The sequence below is a fragment of the Micropterus salmoides genome, unplaced genomic scaffold (genome assembly GCF_014851395.1).
Source record: "Micropterus salmoides isolate LMB-PRFRI ecotype aquatic unplaced genomic scaffold, ASM1485139v1 Ms_hic_scaffold_23, whole genome shotgun sequence".
NCBI classification, from domain to species: Eukaryota; Metazoa; Chordata; class Actinopteri; order Centrarchiformes; family Centrarchidae; genus Micropterus; species Micropterus salmoides.
Window position 1 is genome coordinate 18,404,449 of NW_024041484.1, and position 21,431 is coordinate 18,425,879.

At 39.1% G+C, this 21,431-nt stretch overlaps 3 protein-coding genes across 4 annotated transcripts; 1 reads left to right on the forward strand and 2 right to left on the reverse strand.

The window, feature by feature from the left end:
- Window positions 1-6,550: 6,550 nt before the first annotated feature.
- On the reverse strand, window positions 6,551-14,656 carry LOC119918327 (ubl carboxyl-terminal hydrolase 18-like). Its single transcript, XM_038739005.1, has 10 exons — window positions 13,815-14,656; window positions 12,565-12,661; window positions 11,335-11,477; window positions 11,162-11,241; window positions 10,929-11,063; window positions 9,973-10,068; window positions 9,741-9,902; window positions 9,528-9,659; window positions 9,145-9,188; window positions 6,551-7,683 (listed from the first exon to the last, which is right to left on the reverse strand). The coding sequence occupies exons 1-10, from the start codon at window positions 13,891-13,893 to the stop codon at window positions 7,611-7,613; spliced, it is 1,041 nt and encodes a 346-aa protein (XP_038594933.1). The 5' UTR covers window positions 13,894-14,656; the 3' UTR covers window positions 6,551-7,610.
- Window positions 14,657-16,821: 2,165 nt separating this feature from the next.
- On the reverse strand, window positions 16,822-19,121 carry pex26 (peroxisomal biogenesis factor 26). 2 transcript variants are annotated; one of them, XM_038738698.1, is made up of 6 exons: window positions 19,072-19,121; window positions 18,734-18,921; window positions 18,500-18,640; window positions 17,605-17,924; window positions 17,364-17,504; window positions 16,822-17,256 (listed from the first exon to the last, which is right to left on the reverse strand). In XM_038738698.1, the coding sequence occupies exons 1-6, from the start codon at window positions 19,072-19,074 to the stop codon at window positions 17,144-17,146; spliced, it is 906 nt and encodes a 301-aa protein (XP_038594626.1). In that variant the 5' UTR covers window positions 19,075-19,121; the 3' UTR covers window positions 16,822-17,143. The 2 variants fall into 2 exon arrangements, with proteins under 2 accessions (XP_038594626.1, XP_038594627.1); XM_038738699.1 differs by lacking the exon at window positions 19,072-19,121 and having other exon boundaries at window positions 18,734-19,065.
- A 27-nt stretch (window positions 19,122-19,148) lies between these two features.
- On the forward strand, window positions 19,149-21,421 carry llph (LLP homolog, long-term synaptic facilitation factor). The gene is made up of 3 exons (XM_038738700.1): window positions 19,149-19,261; window positions 20,116-20,344; window positions 20,660-21,421. The coding sequence occupies exons 2-3, from the start codon at window positions 20,128-20,130 to the stop codon at window positions 20,821-20,823; spliced, it is 381 nt and encodes a 126-aa protein (XP_038594628.1). The 5' UTR covers window positions 19,149-19,261; window positions 20,116-20,127; the 3' UTR covers window positions 20,824-21,421.
- Window positions 21,422-21,431: the final 10 nt, after the last annotated feature.

Here is a 21,431-nt window from a genome sequence, read left to right on the forward strand (position 1 = left end):
GCTGAAGGACAGAGCAGGTCAAAGAGGTTAGATGACAATGGATAGCTCACTTCTCAAGGTGCCCAGCCCATATTACAGAGTGAGTGAAGAGCAGAACCTGGGTCAAGTCTCTTAAACATGGCAAGGTACACCAAGGAGAAGTGAAAAAAACGGCATTGTTTGCATCTAGGCCAGTTCGTTATGAGTTCTCTCCCTGTCAGGTTTTTCTTTTACTGTATAAATCATTAACTGGAGCGCTGGTGTAGCAACTGATTGGCATGCATGCACAAGCACAGCTGAAGTGTGTGTCTGCAGCAGTTAACAGGTTGTTGTGAGCTTATCACTAGCTGAGAGCTGGAACGCTGAAGCAACGGTCAGCCTCAAGGTGTAATTCCATTCATTCTTGTATGACAAGAGCTCAGCGAAGGAGGATTTAAATTTGAGGGATGTCATGTAAAGATGAGGATTCATAATTATACTATCTGATAATGTTTTCTCCCAGTAAGTCACAACATAAGTTCCTTCTTACTTTCATTGAGTGGCATTCAGTTGTGATTCTGAGGTTGATGCATAGCACTCCATAACCAAAAGAAAAGAATATCATATCATAAATAAATAAAAAGCAAGTCATACTGGTGGGACCAGTGGAGGGGCAACCAGTGCGGTGGTGCTGTGTACATGTCAGAGCAGGAGCTTGCATTTGAGGCAGGTCTCATACACTGAGAGACAGTCAGTTACCTGGGCCCGTCAGTAAAGCCATTTTACCTGTAACCTGAGCAGCCCAGCGTCTGAGATGCCGGCTGATCCTTACTGGATCTTGAGTCTGATAAGGAGCTGAGATAAGGCGCTAACTGAAGGGTAACGACAGAGCTATGAAGACAAGGGTGGGGCATCAGGTCATATAACCCAGTATGTCATGACCACAATTATTAAGGGGCCTCTGCTTACCTACTGTGAGAACCAACATCTGTAACGTGCTGCCAACTCCTCTCGGCTTTAAATCCACTTTGTAAATAGAAGTAACATGAAAAGTAACAGGGTCAAATACATATCATTAGCCACTAAATAGTAGTGCCATTTTGAGTTGCCCAAAATGAAAGTGAATCAACCTCAGTTCTGGTCCAAACCAAACCAGACCAAATTTTCTGATCACTTACAGCGGTTTGACTGTTCAACGCCCCTTTTCCTAGAAAATTCAGCAGATGTTCTATTTATTATACTCAGACTGCCAAGAATCTCAGGGACGACAACCAAACACGTGAAGGGAGGCAAACTTTGTGTTGACCAGACTCTCCTTCTATCACCAGAAAGGAAATTTTATGAACTCACTAGGGATAGATAAGGTTCCTTCCTCGACACGGCCGCTCATACGAATTCCAGTGAAATCACTGCAGTACATTCACAGACCGAGTTATGCGTTAACACTTAAAGAAAGAAAGAAACACTTGCCAGAAGTCAGCACTATGACCTAAGTATGAACCAAGAGCAGCTATTTTGAAATTAGAGGGTCACAGGTCACAAATCAAAGCGGATCATAGACAAACCTCCCAAGATGGCTTTAATTAGGGTTTATTTCTGGACTGAGGTCATTTGTATTAGGCAGGATTTTTGTTTTATGAAGAAATATGTGGAAACAATTTGTGTGTATCTGATTTAACATTTTTTAATATGAGGGGGAACACCTCAAGTCATGCAGCAGACTGTTAATGTTTGCTATTTACAAAAGCAGATTTCACCATGGTCACCAGGCCTGCACGTTGGACATACAGAGAGCGAAAGAGAATCATTTCCTATTTGAAACCTCATTGTGTAACCAAAACATATAGCTGTGAGCTGCCTTGCAACCCCTGAAGTATCCAGAGATATGCTGATCCCATAGGATTAGAGAAGATGAGGGGCAGTCAGGATGGGGCTTGTTAAAGGGTCTCAGTTTTGGATTAGGGGGAAACATCTTCCCTTACACAGTCATCTCATAGGGGAGGACCACAGGCAAGACCAGCCACCATTCACAATTCACTGTCGTGAGCAGAAAAGGGGAACTGTGTAGAGACAGTGCATGAATTAGTTCCTTTTTAAGGGTGCAAAAATAAAACCAGAAAATGTAAATTCTTAATGAAACAGGCAGCTCCAACACTGCCACACAAAGCCAAAATGTAGTAACTTTACTTTATGACATATAAAGAGTTATTTTGCCATGGAAATGCAGGATTGCCATGACTCTAATTGCTGCCCTCTGGCTGTGTATTTATGAGGGGCTCATCCCTACGTTCTCAGGGTCTTATGTTCCCAACATGTGCCTCTTGATATAAACTAATATTGTAAGAGATTGGTAACATTGGTACAATCCTCGCAAAATAACTAAGGCAGAATGTTTCAAATACAGTTTGACAAATAAAAATCCATTCAACCAACTGTCTTTCCCACAAATCAAAGAGTATAACATCAGTAGGTTGCAAGGTGGGTGATTTAAACACACTGACACAGGGAAACATACATAACATTTAGCCATTGCTGAAAACATAAAACCCTTTGAAAGATATTAAAGAGGTGGTATTTGCTTTTCCCCCCTCTCCTTTATTGAGTTATATCTCTTTTTTGTGCATGTAACAGGTTTGCAAAGTGAAAAAGCCCAAATTCCAGCCCAAAGGGAGTTCCCATCTCACAGAAAACTCTGCTCTGAACCACTTGAAAACAGCTCGTTTGTAGTCCAACCCTTCACTTCCTTTACGTGTGACGTCACAATGAAAACGCGTCATAAAGCTTGCCAAGCGGCTAGCGGGGTCAGGCACGCCCTCAAACCAAGCTACTCTGAGCGGAGGCCCTGTGGCTCGACTCACCTTTGTTTGGTTTTCCATTGTAGAAATGTTGTACCTGCTTCCAGGTACTTTTCACCTCACCTCCGTCGAGGTTCCAAGGGAGCTGAGGGATACTAACATGTAACATGAAAACACGACAGACTGCTGACTGGTTAGAGAGAATCGTCACTATTCACTGCATCATCATTGCTGCACCAGACAGAGGCCAGCAACAGAAAGTTTTATATTTTACAGTTTCCGTATGTAATTTCATCACTAAATCCACTTCTGAGAAGTTTTGAGGTGAGAAATCCGCTGTGTAGATTTCAAATATTGACAGTTTTACGAGAAGTGATGGCGGAACAAAAATGTGCTTGAATAGCAGGGCTGAATAGAGTAGAGTCTATCGATTTGCGCTATGGTAGTATTTTTCAGCAAGGCAGCATAGATCATCAGAATTCCGGCAACAGTTCAACATTTAGTCCTAAAAGACGATGCAACTCAGACTCTGTTTGGGCCTGGAAATCCACAATCACAACCTGTAAGTATGCTTTATTGGTTGTGAAATATATTTAAAATAAACACGGCAATGTAACTTCACAGACTGTTCAAGTGCAGAGTTGTTGTAAACGTTGGCTAACACAGCTAAAGTTATAAATATAATGCTAATGTTACACCAGATGTGAAAGCTACTAAGCAAACGTTCAAATTGTTTGGCCAATTTTGATGTAAAATTTAGTTGAAATATGGTGATTTTTGTAGTGGTTTATGGTAAGATGTGGAACAATGATGTTGTGTGGTTGTGGACTGGTGTGTAACTCATACCATCTGCTAGGTTAAGGTCGCGGTCTGAAGTGGCTTACAACCCGCCTTTCTCTGCTTCTGATTGGCTAGTAGTCCTTACCTGGGAACTGCGCTTGTGTAACTCCCAACAAAGATTTTGTACAAGTAAGATGCATCACTCTGTAGCTCAAGAGCGGAGCGTACAACACGGTGAAAAGAGGAGCTGCAGCAATGTGCAGTATGAGAAAAATGTGGTGAAAATGAGCAAAATACCACCTCTTTAAGAGACTATTGAGCTAGGGAGTATATACCCTGGGAACATAGATACTCTCCCCTCTATAGTAAACAGACAGACACCAAGCATATTTTTAACCTTTCAGTTAAAATTAAGGTAGCTAAAACAGATATTGTCTTGGTGGATGTCCCACTTATTATTATAATGTATTATACTTCTAGTGAAGTATGTGCATTTTTAGGGATTATGTATGTCACTGACTGGTAATTAACCTTTAATATCACCCTAATAAAATCTAATTTAAGCCATACTAGTAGCTCTGCGCGGCTGTACTTAGCTGAATGCTAATGTGAACATGCTAACATGTTGATGTTAAGCAGATAAAATGTTCACCATGTTAGTTAGCATGCTAACATTTGGGAATTAGCAATAAGCACAACAGAGGCTACAGCTAAGGTTACTGGGAATGATATAACTTTTGCATTTGGTTTTAAACAAAGTATTGGAAGAATGTGGTGGACCGTCTGACATTAGGGCATAAAATCACAGCACTACAACTTTTGGGTCTGTTACACAGTTTGCCTTCACTGTTTCTGTTGCTAGTGCTCTCTGCCTTTGTATGGCAGAACAGTATGAGGCTATTCTGTGACAAGTGATATGAAATTACATAATAGGTGATCATCATCAAATGGACAGAGGGCTGGAATACTTGATGGCTGGGTGGCTGGCTGTCACTTTAAAAAAAAAAAAAAAAGTCAAGTAAGGCACAGGCATTTATCTAAGCCTGTGAAATCCACCACACAAAAAGGGAAAATTTAAGAGTGGTTCTCAAATAGCCAAATTCCATTTTCTCCTTGATACATCACAGTGGTGTGCTCACCTAGTAACTGGTAAACACGCATCAACAATGACTAAAAAGCTTTAATGAACCTCAATATATTCTCCAAAGAAAACAGTTAAAGTGTTGCCACACTGCAAAGCCTGAGGAATACCATCCCTGCTGCTATAACCTGAGTTATAACCTATGCTAACCTAACCTATGCTATAGCCTACTGGAATGGGATGTTCACACCATATATCTGCTTCAGCTGTGGTTTTTACAGATTTAATGTGCCAATCGCTATCACTGCTGGTACAGTGACATGCCAAAACAATACAGCATAAGGTGTCCTTGGCTGACTGGCTTACACCTGACCATGATAAAGAGCTAAAACTAAATTGCAGAGATTATGATCTGCCATAAAGTGTCTGAGTAACTGCATCCAAGGGCCAGAGCTCAACCTCAAACAATAGAGACAAAGATCTCATGCATGTGCGACACGTGCTTGAAAAGAAACTAAGACGTCCAGGTGTTCAGTCAGACTGATGATTGTTACTGCGTATGTCATACGATTGCATTGTTAGTGTCTGTGATATGGTCATTGTCAGGGTGCTGCTGGACAGGTGCTCCTCTTACATCTACTTGACACATGGTCATACATGAATTATTAATTAAAACCCTAAAGAGAGGAGAATCAGTTCTTTGGAAACGGAGGAGTTATCATATTCCAAGTCAGATTCTGATGTTGCTTCTACAATTTCACTTGTATACAATCAGGACAATCAGTCTGGTTAATGGGAACGCATATACCAAATGTGCCTTGTTATAAACACTGAGTACGGTGGAGGGAAGTAACATTTACTGTACTTAAGCACAGGTTTTGTACTTTCCACCACTTTTTAGAGAAATATGTTTACTTCACTACATGTACCTGACAGCTTAAGTTAATAGTTAATTTGAAGATGTAGATAATCAACAAATAAAATATGATGCATTTTGAAGATTAAACTACCCAACAGTAGAAAAAATACTTAAATTAGCTCCACCTCGACCAGTTACAACATTAATATGCTGCTTACACACTAATGCATAATAATGACTGAAAGTGGTGTTTACTGTAGATCCTTTTAGTTAAGTAAAAGTACAAATACCACAATATGAAAATACTCTTTTACAAGTAAGTATAGTATTCAAAAATGTACTCAGGTGAAAGTACAGTAGTATTATTAGGAAAATGGACTAATAATATTGAAATATAATATTATAAATATTTAAATGTTGAAAATTTCACATGCCTGAGTGTTTTATGTTATATTTTTGGAAATTGAAGTATTGACGCAATCTGAAAAGTAACCACCAAATAGCCAATAGGTGTTTGATAAACGTAGTGGAGTAAAAAGTACAATGTTTCTCTCTGAAATGTAGTGGAGTAGAATTATTAGGAGGCTAGAGTACAGTACAGTACTGCAATAAATGTACTCAGTTATTTTCCAACACTGTAATCAAATAATAATTATTCATATAGAGTACTTTTACTTGGAAGTACATTCTGATGACAATACTTCTGCACTTTCACCTGCAATAACAGATTTTTTGGCTATTTGGAGGTAGCAAATACAAGCTGTGAACACTACAATGACATATGATCACTTTTTAACTTACATGGAGAATGTGTTAGCTTACAGCTGCTTATTTACATCTCCCGCAGATATTGGAGCAACATTGGAATTCATTTGGAGGCATGTTTTTAGCCACCTGATGACCGAAAGTCCAAAATTCTATATTCAGTTTATGGCATCTACAATATCCTGAGAGAAATATCTGGCTCTTAAGCTGCTAAATACTACACTTATAACAGATAATAATGCATGATATTGCTTGTAATTCCATCAATGTACTCATTGATGTACTCATGTAAAAATAGTATGTGTCTCTAAGTATGTGTCAATAGTCTTTATTATTATGAATGTTTTCAATGTCAGCTTCATACTTGTACAAGTCAGAGGAAAGTCACAAATTCAGTGTGAAACATCGAACAATACCTGTGACTCAAATCTAGAAGCATAATATCCACATCAAGCCCTGGTCTTCGGTCTGAATGTGGGAGGAAGATACCCCCTAAACAGAAAGCTGCGCCTGAGCTACATGGCAGTGAGATGACTAAGCATAAGGCCTGCTGCCTGTGGCACTGTGCAGACATGTTCCATTCTGTCAGAGCTCTGCAGCACATAAGCACCATTTCACACGGTCCCCCGACTCTTGGCGAAGCGAGAGGGAACTTAAGAGGCTCTGCTGACAGGCTATACCGAGCATTTAAGCACTGTGGCTGTGTCTGCAACGTCTAACCTATTTTTGTTGTTTCCCCAATACTTTTTGAAAAACAAATATATAAAGAACAGGCACTTTTCAGTACCTTAAGTGCATACATGTACATTTTGAGCTAAGGTGGTGGGAGATGTGCTGGTGTTGATGTACAAACAAGAGCGGAAAAAACATCAAGGTGTCATTCCAAAACAGTTTTGTAATATCATGTAAAAGGCCTGCAGGTAGTGAGAAAATGCGATACATAAACTCGGAGTGAGATGCTAAAGGAGATTTTTTGTTGTTGTTGTTTTTGGCAGCCCAGGTGAGAAAAAATGAATTCATTGTTCTCCATGGGTGACTCATATATTATACAGCAGTGTCAGGAAAATCAACACTGAGTCCTATAGCAGGTATTTCCCCCCAAACAGTGACTATCTAAGCTAAGCATTCTCTTCAAACCAACCCCCCATTATCATTGAAGTGTGTTCACAGTGTGTGTGGTCTGAAAGTGGAAAACCCTTTGCTGTGTTGAGTCTTCAACACCACCTACTGGTGTTTGGCAGAAATGAGGAAATCATTAAATAGAAAACCCTTTACCAATGAATTATTTCAAGCAAATGAGTGTTTATATTCCTATGGTTATATTCCAATATTGCACTTGTGACCCCAAGTTAATTCATCTGCATCCATCCACTCAGCTGGAGAATTCAGGTTGTTGTTCCTGCTCCCTTGAATCTCTTCTGTACATTAACATGTACGCTGTGGGTCTGTAAAAAAATAACAACATTAAACATTTTGATGTAAATGTACAGAACAAAGTTATGCTTCTCAGAGTTAGGGCAGGAAAACGGGATAAAGGGAACTCAAAAAGAACATTTCATTACAGTAAACAGGAATAAAAAGTGAGAATATAACTACCAGGTGAAAGGCAAAAAGCTGTTGAAAGACAACGTGACAGGCAAGATGGATTTCCTCTGCTTAAGCGTTCAAAACTTTGAAAGCCCTAATGGCAAAAACACCTTTAGTCTTTAATCTTCCCAGAGGAACGGACAATAAGGCTTTGTCTAAAGATCTAAAGCTCTTTCCGCAAGTGGGAAGATAAAAGCGGCATGATATCAGCAGGAGTCAAGCATTTAAGGCTTTAAATGTTATTAATAAAATTTTTTAAATTAAACTCTAACAGCAAGAGGAAGGTGGTTTAAACAGGCACAAAATAGGAGTCACATGTTGTTTTTTAAACATTTTGCTGAAGGCATGGTTAACTGTATTCAGAGAGACAATTTTAAATATGAGGCTAAACCCAGAATTTGAGTTGTTCATGTAAGAAAAAATTAAAGTCTGAATAACTCTCTGCATTAAGCTCAGAAATTGTCTAAAGAGGTCATTACCTAACCTCCTCAAAAATAAAAGAATTGTTCGACATCTTAAGAAATATTTGTTTTCTTGCAGAGAATTAGAGAAGATCAATATCACTTTCATGTCTGTATGGTGAATATGAAGCTGTATCCAGGAGATGCTTAGCTTAGCTTCGCATCAAGACCAATGTTACTCAGTAACATTACTAGTACAGTAACTAGTAGTGTATGGGATTACTATTTCCAAAACAGTAATAATATTACAGTTACTTATCCAAGTAACGCTGCATTACTGAACGCACCATCCTTGACGTGAATGCACGACTGTGGGGCAGTTCGGCGGCACAGATCATGTGTTGTTCAAATCAGCTGTTAGCCAAGAAGCTAAAGGAAGAATGGAGAACGAGGGAGAGAGGCGTTCTTTTGACAGCTGTAAGTATTGCAGTTACTGTGTCACAGCCTAAGAAGAACATTGTTGTCCGTTGTAAACTTTGTGCAACCAGCAAAAAGCTTTCAACTGCAAACAATTCTACATCTAATTTATTGCATCTGCTAAAGCCGCACAGGAACGTGAAACTTATAGAAAGAAACTCTAACTGCCACTGCCAGTGATTCATGCACTTAATGAGAGAAAGTGGCATTAAGCAACGTTTTAGGCTATGTTTTGTAAAAGCACTGAATACTGCTCTTAGAAATGCATGTGGATGAAACTGAGTAACTTGCCCAAGACTGGAAGCAGGAGTTAAGAGGAAAAATTACCTATCTTAGCTAGTTTAGCTAGCATAGCTTAGTAAAAGACGTTTGTTTGTTTAATGTGTTAATTAGTGTGCTTTAGAGGTGCTGGTAGGTGGATCTTGATGTTGAGCATTTTACCTGTAATGTCCTCCATACGATGTCTTTACTTCTTCCCAGGAGACCTATGTGTTGAAATGCAAATCAAAGACCAACTTAATCACAAATTTGCATAAAACTGAATTATAATAATACAAAAAAAGCTATATTTAGTGAGAAAAACTTAGACATTTCAGATACAAAATATCACAACGGAGACTTTTTACACTTTGAAGATATACAGTATTTATGCAAAACATCTGGAAGATGTTGAAACTGGAATCTACATAGTTTAGCTATGATGTCTAATAATGCATTGTGATTGATTATGAAGTGCTCAATTCTAAAAAATGTTTTTACAAAGTAAAAGTCAACCAGACAAAAATTAATTGCATTCATGTGAGAGAGAGTCAGATTGGAAGTACCTGTTTTACAGAGCTGTCATTTGCATAGTACCAGCGTTTGTTCACCCAGCGACGAACATAGGCAGTATAGTGTCCGAACATCGCAGTACCAGAATGTACTACCACTGCATGCAAAGTGTATTTGCAGTCATTCTGGAAGAACAAATTAAACTTGTGGAGGACAAAATATACAATCTTCAGATAATTTGTGAAATACATTAAAAAAAAAAGTACCTGGACAAAGTCTGGGGAGAATGCTCCTTTAAGAATCTCAAAGATGTCAAAGGTTTCTGGAAAGGTAACCCTGCAATCAAGTTTTCGAGTGTAACCATGGCTATTCCTAAACCTTTTCAGGTGCACGCACAAGATACGAGGCAGGGAGAGCAATTTGACACCCTGAGAAAGAAGAAGATGTTTAACTATGTAGATTCATACTTTCTGGGAAGCATTCAAAACCAAGCCTCACCTGTTTCGATGGAGTCTTTGTTCCACATTGTTCACAAAAGCAGCAATCTATGCCCCGTAGCTCTTGATGCTCAAAGAAGGAGGCCATGCAGCCTTCCTAAAAAAGGTTCATGTTAAGAATACTTGTAAGTTCGAATTCAGGACAGTTCAAAGTAAAGTTTGACTTTTTGATCAAGACCACTGTCACGTCTGTGTGATAAACGTTAAAGTGGCAGCCAGTTAGCTTAGCTTAGCATAAAGAATGGAGGGGGTGAGAAAAGCTAGCCTGGCTCTATCCAGAGTTAACAAAATCCACCACATCCAAAACATTTAAAGCTCAGTAATTAACACATTATATGTTGTTTTTTAATCTGTACAAAAGATGAAATGTAAATACATTAATTTGCTGTTTTAAGAGAGGGTTATATTCTGGACAATTCCTTAGTAACTGGCCATTAAAAAGTCCAACACATAACCTCCTGTAAAAGCTTAGCATAAGGACAGCTGGCCAGCACTGTCGACAGGTAAACAAACCCAGCAACTCTAAATTTTACAATTTAACATGTTATATCTAATTAGGATAATCCGTACAAAAACAAACATGTAAAAATGTGTGCAGTTATGTTTATGAGTACTTCTTGGCCGGTTTGAGGGTCTTATCATGCCTGTAAAACCACAAATTGCCACTTATTATTCATAACATTATTATAAACAACCAAGATATAACCTTTAATGAGTGAGCATTAGAGGTGCTGGAACGTGGATTTTGTTACCTTTGAACAAAGCCACGCTAGCCATTTCCCCCTCTTTACCACTCTTTATACTATGCTAAGCTAACTGGCTGCTAGCTGTAGCTTCAAATTTAGAAATAAGAGTGGTATCGATCTTCCCACTTAACTTTCAGCACAAAGCCAGTGACTGTATTTCCCAACATGTTCAACATAAACAATCCACATCTAAACAAACAATTAACGGCACCAGAGAATTGCGATCTTCCTTTATATGCAGAGGCAGGCTGAGCAGGTAGCTGGTATGAGTCTGGACAGAGGAACACTCTAAACACTGCAGGTACGTCTCCACACAAATCTTGTACAGATTATGGATTTCAAGAGCCTGGAAGAGAAACCAAATGCAAGCAAATATAGATGGTGTACTTACTGGTGAAAATAAAGATATTATAAAGATATAAATCTTAATGATTAAAGCCGAACCAGATTTTTGTCATCCATCTGTTGTTGGATCAAGTTCAGGATGGAGAGGAAAACCTCATCAGCATCATGCTGCACATAAACTGCAAAACAACATCCTCATTGTCAGAGCTTGTGAGATAAACCGTGAGATAAATCAGTATGAGACGTTTATTTTGTAAGTTGCTAGTCCCTACGTCGAAGGCAGTTTCTGTCCAGACAGTGGAGGAAGTCATGATGGGGAGCAGGCTGAGGGAGGTCGCTCTTCATGTCTGCGAGAACCTTCTTTAGCTGCAGGGGGACGTTACTACTGGCCGCTCTCACACCAGCTGCTTCCCACCTTATACAATTCATAAACCTTCATTAGCCTTCATTTTTTAGCACCTGAGAAAAGCAGCCTTGTTTCCAGGTTGACACCTGTGCCTTTCTGAGATCTTGAAGATCTCTGAAGTTGTCATTGAACTAAGGTATCTATGCTTAGGATTTCTGAGGTTCTTACACATCAAAAACATTATGTTTGACACTGCGAAGGCGCAATCACATATGGTACCATTTCATTATATTACTTTTACAGCATGCGCACATGTTAATGTTGGCTAACATAGCCTTGTCGCTCCCCTCTTTGCTTCACAAGGCTGCTATCATTTCATAAAATTTTTATCTATAGCAATTATTTACTTTCACTGACTATCTATAAAGGGAATATCTGGTAATACTTCTGCTACTTTATAACTAGGCCTGTTTGTAGTGTGGACACTATTGTGAATGAACTGATTTTAGTGAATTAATTGCATGGATTTCTTGTTGTTTTTTATTATTCAGTCTATAGATTATTGTGAAGCAGCAGTATAGAGTGGAGGATTTTGTTATGGTTCCTGTTTAAATATTTGTTGGTTTGTACAATAAATTAGTTTACTTAGTTACATCTGTTCTCTCTCATTGAGGTGCTCTACACAAAGGAAGAATTATTCTTACAGCCCCTTTTTAAAGATAGTTATAGTAATAATTTACGAGTTCACCCATGATACATTGTTTCATATATCATTTCTGATTAGTAATAAGTTCTTCCTGCTGCTTTAGTGTCCTGATGTGGCTGTCGTCTGGCCAATCAGAGAGCCACAGTGTTGATTTACTATATATTTAACTATATATGTGGTAATTGGACAACTCATCAGGATTCACGGGGGAGTAAAAATCTTAGAATAAGTCATAACTTCAGTCTTTAAATCTTAACGATAAACACTGTATTGTGGATCAAAGGGAAACTATTTAGAGTTAATCTTAATTCAGTGCCATGTATGGTGTGTTTCCTTGTCCGCTCTTTTGTGTTTATGTGCCTGACTTGCTGACCCACAGACACCCAGTGATTAAGGATTTAATGTTTTGTATGTCAGGATCATAATGAATATGCAATTTCATTGTCTTACTTGTCCAGGAGGTCTGCTAGCTCCCAGGTAGCAGAGAAGGTCTGCAGTAAAGTGTTCACACAGCAGGACAGACAGTAGTTGGTGAGGCCTCTCATTCCTGTGACAGATCATCAGAAACTGAAATAACCTTTTTTGTGATGAACCAAGCATGTTATTGATGGCTGGGTCTACCATCAGGTGCCCACCTAGGGGCCCAGAATGCCAATGGGCATTTGCGTGTTTGAAAATAAAATAAATATTTTACAGTAAAGTCCCAATGCTGACTGGCGTGTGTACAAATTTTAATATAGCTGTGCAGAACACCCACCTCCCTTGTATATTTTATTTAGTTTATGTTCCCCACGAACAGCAGATGAATAGCAGGTTTATTTAACACAGATGCAAGGTCAGTATTTTGTTTGTCAGTATGTCATTGCTGCACATATGAGGGATTTATTGGTGGTGAAGAGCAAAATAATTGTGTGAAATGCAGTTGCAGTAGGAAACTCGGATGAACGGGACCAAAAACCATAAATCATGTGTAACAAGCTGCGTTGTTACAGGTTGTGGTAGAGCCCACAAGTTCTGTGTTTTGAGTTTGTAGTTAAATTATATTATATTGAATTATATATTGAGGTGTTGGTGTTTCTAACAAGTTTTTTTGAACTTATTTACATAGTTTATAGAAGCAACAGTGGTAACACAGATTGCAGGGCTTTTGTATTAGTGTATTTTTCTTGTAAGATTTCAGTCTCATATACAGTGGTGGAAGGAGTGGTAATACCACGGTGTAAAAATACTTATTATTTATACTTAAATAGTTATATATTAAAGTCCTGCATTCAAAAAAGTAAAAGCACAAGAGTGGCCTATTAGCATCAATGTACTTAAAGTACCAAAAGTAAAAATATTCATTAGGCTATGCAGAATGTGTGTACTGTGTGTGTAGGCTATTATAGGATTATAAGTGATGCATTATGTGTCAGCATCGCTTTAATGTTGCAGCTGGTAAAGATCCTCTTATTTTAACTGATTACTCAGTATGTTACATCATTTATTAGTTGATTATAATAATTTCAATCTGCAAAGTAACTGACATAAATAAATGAAATAGTGGAGTAATATTTCACTCTCATGTAGTGTAGTAGAAGAATAAAGTAGCATAAAGTAACCTACAAGAACCTCAGTACAGTACACAGGTAAATGTTCTCAGAAACGCATTATTTAACAGCATAAATCATCATTTGACAGTCTGATTGCGGTCTACTTACCGAAGCGGAGATCCGTCACTAACGAGAAACGCCCGCTGAAGAACATCAGTAGCCTACAGACTTCACTAAAGAAACACATAAATTTCGTGTATTTTACAGAATTAAGTCTCTTCTCACAGTAAACATCACCGTCAGAGCGTCAGCTGTAGGTTCACTTCCGTTTCACAGGTTTCGGTTCGCCGCCTGGCGTCGCTTTGCTGGAATCGAAACTTAAAAGTTTGCATGCGTGGACAATAAATTATGGACGAACTAACCCATAATATTCACACAAATCAAACGTACAAGAAAGGTTATTTGATTCCGATTCATAAGCCTTTTGTGACATTTACTAAATTTCCTTTATCTCACATGGTGTCGCAATTTAAACGTGAAACAACACTACACGTTTAACTAAAGGCAGAGGTGGAGGATTCAGGGCCGGTATTTATCAAGCTTATCAAAGTGCCATTTTAGTCTTAAGTGCTGAGAATTTATGAAATTTACTCCTACTTTTAAATTTAAGAACAGCAAGTTATCAAATTTCTTAAAGCTATAGAATCCCTCTTACTCTCCTAGTTATTTAAGAGAGCTCCAGACGTCTCTCGAGTGGTTAGGAGTTGCCAGGGCTTGTGATGGCACTGTGGAGACATGCGGAGAGGAGAGGAAGAATTCTGACAACGCGCAGTTCATAAGACGGGGTCGGACAGCGCAGGCAAAATCTTTGTAAGCAAGTTGGTGAGGGAAGTCATCTCATCACTGACATTGCACAGTAGTGCGTTTTCAGTTAAAGAGGTAGTATTATGCTTTCTGGCCTTTTCCCTCTCCTTTATTGAGTTATGTATCTTTTTTGTGCATGTAACATGTTTGCAAAGTGAAAAAGCCCAAAGTCCAGCCCAAAGGGAGTTCCCATCTCCCACAGAAAGCTCTGCTCTGAACCACTTGAAAACAGCTCGTTTGTAGTCCAGCCCTTCACTTCCTTTACTTGTGACGTCACAATGAAAATGCGTCATAAAGCTTGCCAAGCAGCTAGTGGGTCAGGCACGCCCTCAAACCAAGCTAGTCTGAGCTGAGGCCCTTTGGCTCGACTCACCTTTGTTTGGTTTTCCATTGTAGAAATGTTGTACCTGCTTCCAGGTACTTTTCACCTCACCTCCCTCAAGGTCCCAAGCGAGCTGAGGGATACTAAAATATAACGTGAAAACACGACAGACTGCTGACTGGTTAGAGAGAATATTCACTATTCACTGCATAATCATTGCTGCACCAGACAGAGGCCAGCAACAGAAGGTTTTATATTTTACAGTTTTTGTATGGAATTTCATCACTAAATCCACTTCTGAGAAGTTTTGAGGTGAGAAATCCGCTGTGTAGATGTCGAATATTGACAGTTTTACAAGAAGTGATGGCGGAACAAAAATGTGCTTGAATATTGTCGGAGTTGAGGAGCTCCGCAAGTGGCTGCAGGGGGAGCCCGTGCCAACCCGCGGGAGGAGCGTGAGACCACTGCAGTAACAACAGCTGGAAGGTTTTCATACCGCTTATCTGTCTTTACATTCTGAGTAATGTTGAAACGTTTTAACGAGAAAGCTGTCTGGATCGCTGGTGTGTGTGTCGCATTGAACAGTACGTCGCTGTGACAACAAGCTACGTTCTATCTCTGGGTACTATCTGCAAAGGAAAACGGAGCAGGGCCGAGTAGAGTCGAGTCTATTGATTTGCGCTACGGTAGCATTTTTCGGCAAGGCAGCATAGATCGTCAGAACACCGGCAACAGTTCAATGTTTAGTCCTGATGGTAAGATGTGGAACAATGATGATGTGGACTGGTAGTAACCTACACCACCTGCTAGGTTACAGTCACAGTCTGAAGCGGCTTTGATTTGGATCACACTACCTTGTTTTTTACGACCCGCCCTTCTCTGCTTCTGATTGACTAGTAGTCCTTACCTGGGAACTGCGCATGTGCAACTCCCAACAAAGATTTTGTACAAGTAAGATGCATCACTCTGTAGCTCAAGAGCGGAGCGTACACCACATAGGGTGAAAAGAGGAGCTGCAGCGATGTGCAGTATGAGAAAAATACGGTGTTTTTTGAAAATTAAACCATGTAAACCTGTTCTGGTACAACCCCTAATTAAGATTTTGAACCTGAAAATGAGCATAATACCACCTCTTTAAATTGAAGGTAGTGATGACACATTTATTTGCAACAGGACAAACGCAGCAATGCAGATGATTGTGGCCGTCACAACCATCAATAAGCCGAATAGTCATGGAAACAATTTTAGCACTTAGGCTACAGCTCCACACATTGTCACGCATTTCTTCGACTTCCCAACAACACCCCCGTAATCCGACAGAAGCAAACACCATTCATGCAAATAGCCGGCAATACAGGAGTAGTAGGCATATGATGGCGCTCATATAAAGATAAACTTTATCTTTCATTTATTAATGTGTAGGCCTATATCATAATGTATTCTCTTGAAAATTCTTTATTGTTGAATGTGTGTTGAATATAAACTCCTTTTAGGAATTTCACCATTCAATATGAATTTATCTGAGAATATTCTTAAATAATGAAATCTATTCAGTGATTGGTCCTCAGTGACATCATCATCCAAAATCCTGTTTGCGGCACAGCAAAGTGTCGTAAATCAGCACTAAGACTGACACTTCACTCAAATTAGGACTATAATGCTTGATAACTAACTTTTAAGCACAGCTTTGAGCCAAGAATTTTTTTACTCTTAAGTCAGTTCTTAGCAGTGTTCTTATGAGATCAAGATCTTCATCTTGCTCCTTTTATCCTTTCCCACTCCTATACTACTATTATTTAAATTTTACTTGTAAAGCATTCTGACTGACATTATTTTATCTGTTTTACATTATCCTTAAAATCACATCTCTTTTGTTGGTCCTTAATTATTCCATCAATAAGTCTGTTATATGTTTTGTAACTATATTCTGTGTGACCAGGACACTCTTGTAAAAAAATATTTTAAAAGATTTCAATCTCAGTGGGGCACTTTCCTGATTAAATAAAGTTAGTATTATGAAGAAGAGAGAGTTGCTTCAGAATGAACAATCTGGATCTGCATCCTGAATGTGTTAGTGAGGTCTAGAGGTGAGTTTATGAGAAAAGCATTGTAAAGACTTAAAACTGGGTGATAAAATCAGTCTCTTAGTCTGTGGAGCATCTTGATGGGATCAAATGTCTGTTGATTCTAACTCAGAAAATAGCAAATATACTGTTGGAAATATCCTTGTTAGGTCATTAATATGACTGGTGTTTAAACATGCTTAATGAAACTTGAAAAAGGGACAAAACATATTGTGATTTTCAGTCTTTTACAGTTCTTTGCTCTGAGTGAGAGCCTGATAGTACGGTGCACACATGGCACTCCACATCTGTTTGAGCAGTTGAAGAAGTTTGGAAATCCACATGAATGAAGACGGAAGAGCTGCGTGAAAAAACAGGAAGAAAAGCACCGATTTATTCCGAATCAAATGTTTTATACTTCAACAAGCCTTGTGATGAAACTGAGCTACATAGAAAATTTAATCCAACCTGGATCCATTCGAAGAAAAAGCATGTAGAGAAGGACAGCAGCCATAAAGACTCTCCGGAGAGGGAACGAGCCGGATCTGGTCAACGAAAGTTTTCTGTAGAAAAACCTGAGCATGGTTCGAAGTTTATGGATTACAGCTCCTGTAGAACACAAACACAATCGGAGACACTGTCTGCATTAAATTGTTCTAATATGATTTAGTATAATGCATGTCATTAGGGCTGAATGGAAATGTAAGACCTTGACTTGAAACCGTATGTGGAGTGATCTCAGCGTTTGGACTGGGATTTAGAGGCGGCTCTTGATCCTGTCTCTCTTTTTCTTCCACAACATCCAGTGCCGTCTGCCTCTGGTCCTCTGTGAACGCAATGCTCCCAACCTCACCGTCAATCAGCTCCAGAGCCTCGTCTCTGTGTCCAAGAGGCACGAGGACATGCAGCAAGTACAGCTCTGCCACCGTCCCGAACCCTGTTGCTCTGCCATTGGACGGACAGTGTAACCAAACTCTGGCTGCCTCCTGCATCGCGGCTGGCTCTCCCACTTTTGAGTAAAGAAGTATGCTGGAAAAATTTGAGAGGACATATATTCAATATGTACTTTACAGCTGAAAAGATTAGTCGATAAATAGATTAGTTAATCGACAGAAAGGAAATCTGCTGCTACTACTTTGATAATCTGTTAATCATTTCAGTCTTTTATTAAGCAAAAATGGCAAATATTGACTGATTTCCGCTTCGCAAATGTGATGATTTGCTGCTTTTCTTGTTATATTATGATAATACATTAAATATCTTTGCAATTTGGACTATGAAGATGCCACTTTGGGAAAGTATAATGGTAATTTTTAACTATTTTACAACAAAATGATTATATTCATAAATATATGAAACACCAGAAGATTGTTACCCATCACAATTTCCCAGAGGCCAAGGTAGTGTCTTCAAATAGCTTGTTTTGTCTTGAGAGTTTTATAAAATCTGAAAAAAAATATTTCAGCCAAAGCTCACATTTACGAAGTTGGAACCAGAGAATTGGGTGAAGAAAAGAGAGTTAGACCATTTCACTTGATTATCTAAATTGTTGCCAATTCATTTTCTGTTAAATAAAGAAATCGACTAAATGCAGGTCTACTTACCACATCTGCATTATTTTAGACGGTATTTCCTCCAGGTGCTCATACTGTTGAAGCACCCAGGAGAGGACACCATGCCACTGATTTAACTCAGCCTGTGCTTGAATCCCTAAGATACAGAAACCGGCCTTAAATTCTCGACATCTGAGGAGACAAGACACAGAAACACAGTGACATGACACATTCAGGCTGCAGGGAGCATTCAAGTGATGCAAGGTGCATTCACACTACTTTCACCTGTTGTCCTCTTGGTCCATGCTGGCGAGAATCTCCAGGCCTCTTTCGCACGTTTCAAAGGCTGCCTGGAAATCTTTATCGACCATCATTTGCTCGGCGGCAGCGTCCAACATGCTGGACGTCTGTGCTAAAGAAGTAGTGAGCGGAGGGCTGCAGACTGAGCAGGTGGAACAGCTGCTCATCACTTTCTGTCAAATTTTTGAGACAAATACAATAAAACTTTACAACGCAAAGAGACCCTGCTTTACTTTTAGAAGCTTAGCGTACAACCGAATGCCAAATAAAACATGTTTAGAGTACTGATTTATACACTATCCTGTCCGCAACATCTTGTTTACCATCAATTTCCTCTCGAACTTCCTGGTTTGAGATCGCTAGCCAACCACACGTTACGGTCTTGGCAGCCAATCATGTTGCTGCTTCTTCGATACGCGTCATCATTTTTTCCAACCTGTATACACGTGCACGGACTGGAGCGCAGTGTGCGTCCCTGCCTGTCTACGGAGAAAACAGCTAAACTAGTTTTCTGTAAGTCACAGCTTACTGTTCATATGTGGAATAATGCTAACTCTCTGTAATCATTTAGCATGCGGGGTTAGCTGTGTTTGAATTGTGTGCTTTGATCCAAAGTAGCAACTGGTTAGCTAACAAGCTAGCAAGCTGTTTACTTTTAGCTTGCTAAGGTATGAACTAGCCATAAAGCTAATTGTTGTAATGGCTGTAGCGTGCTAATATTTAGTCCTGTAATGTAACTACCAACGGTAACAGTATATGTTATAACTAACATATAATAACAATAAGTTATACAACGTGTCGTCTGAGTAAATGCTCCTTTTGTTTTAATGTTTTGTATTTTTTATTTATTTTATTTCTCCAGTTCTGTTCTGTCTATTGTATTGTATATATCATTTTGTTGTGTTGTGGTGTTATTGTTAAGTAATGTTCATTGCCCTGTCCATCGTGCTCAAGAAACAAAAAAACTGTATCAAACTTGGACTGCTGTGAGCCTGACTAAATAGACATTTACAGGAATGTTGAATAATATGTGTTATTGTAAATAAGAAGATTAAATGAAATGTAGACTGTTTCTGTGGGTATTTCTCGTCCTTTAGCAGTACAGTACTTGGTGTCATCATTAAAAACAAAGGGCAGGATGTGGAAAATAGTTTAAATTAAGCTGTCTTGAAGATAAATCATACTGGTTAAGTGTTTGGCCTCCAGTGAATAAGTGCTCTTTGTTTTGGCATCTAATCTATCCTAGTGGAATTTATTTTGTGAAGTGTGGGGTCCTAAAGAACTGCTTATTGTCTAGAGAAATTATTGGATTTGAATTTGAGAGCCAGTTAGTTTGACTGGTGTGTTTTCTTTTCTTTTCTTTTCAGATCACCTTCAAAATGGCAAAAAGTCTCCGGAGTAAATGGAAGCGGAAGATGCGTGCAGAGAAGAGAAAGAAAAATGCTCCCAAGGAGCTGGCCCGTCTGAAACAAGCCCTGAGTCTGGATAAAAAAGGAGAAGCTGTCATGGCTGATGTGCAGGAGATTGCCACTGTGGTGACAGCTGACAAGATCAAGAAGCAGACAGATGTGGAAATGGTGGAGGGAGACGGTGACGGTAAGTGAGAGATTGAGCACAACATGGCCCTCAGGGCATGAACAGCTTTTTATTACAAGTTCTATTTTAATTTAAAACTGGTTTCTCTAGATTTGTATTTTAGGCACAGAATGCCAGATTGGGCAGATTTTAGTATTATTGTGGGTTGCTTGAGAAGCTCCCAATTATGTACCTCATTCACACAGCATGTCATCAGGACTGTGTTACTTCCATCTGACAATAAGTGGCAACATGAAAATGACTAAATATTACACTTCTTTATGTTACACACACAAAAAGTTTCTTATTTATCAATCTGTGTCTTTTGTGTTACAGATGGGAAGATGGACATGGACAGCAAGCGCAGCAAGAAAACTCAGTTGGATGAGAATGGTCAGTACCCTGCATGGATGAATCAGCGGCAGGCCAAGAAACTGAAAGGCAAACGGATGGCAAAGAAAAGTGGCCAGGGAAAGAAGAAGAAGGGTATCTCCTGGTGAACCAGAGGAAACACTTTTGCTTTGCCTTGAAGACTTTTGACTGCTTTTTCAGAAACACAGGATCATTTCATGTATTCCTGTTTATACATGATGCCATGATGGAATATCTGCTATTGAATGTCATTCTGTTCAGTGGATTACAAGATTCATGGTTGTGGCCCCTGGAGCTTGTTGATGTAAAGTAATTCACTGGAAGAAAATGTTGTTCAGCAGCTTCATTTTCATGTGGGGACAAAGTTTAGAGATGTTTTAAGAAAGTAAGACTGTATTTCCATACACAGGAAAAATAATAATTTACAGATATGGCTTGTTTTTTCCTATATTTTTTTGTCTTATGCCACTTAAGACTGGGTCAAAATCAATATTATTGGGGCATCCTTGTGGCTTAGGGGTTGAAATTCTGACCATGGCCTGCAATGTCTCAAGTTTGATACAGACTTGGGACATTTGTTGCATGTCATTCCCCATTTTTCTCCCCTCGTGTCGTGTTCTCTCTCTACGATATCGCTGCATATACCATGATATAGAAGATGCATGCAAAATCAAAAATGAATCAACTGTAAATAAAACTCTTCACTAAAACAATAACTTTAACCACACTTTGCTTC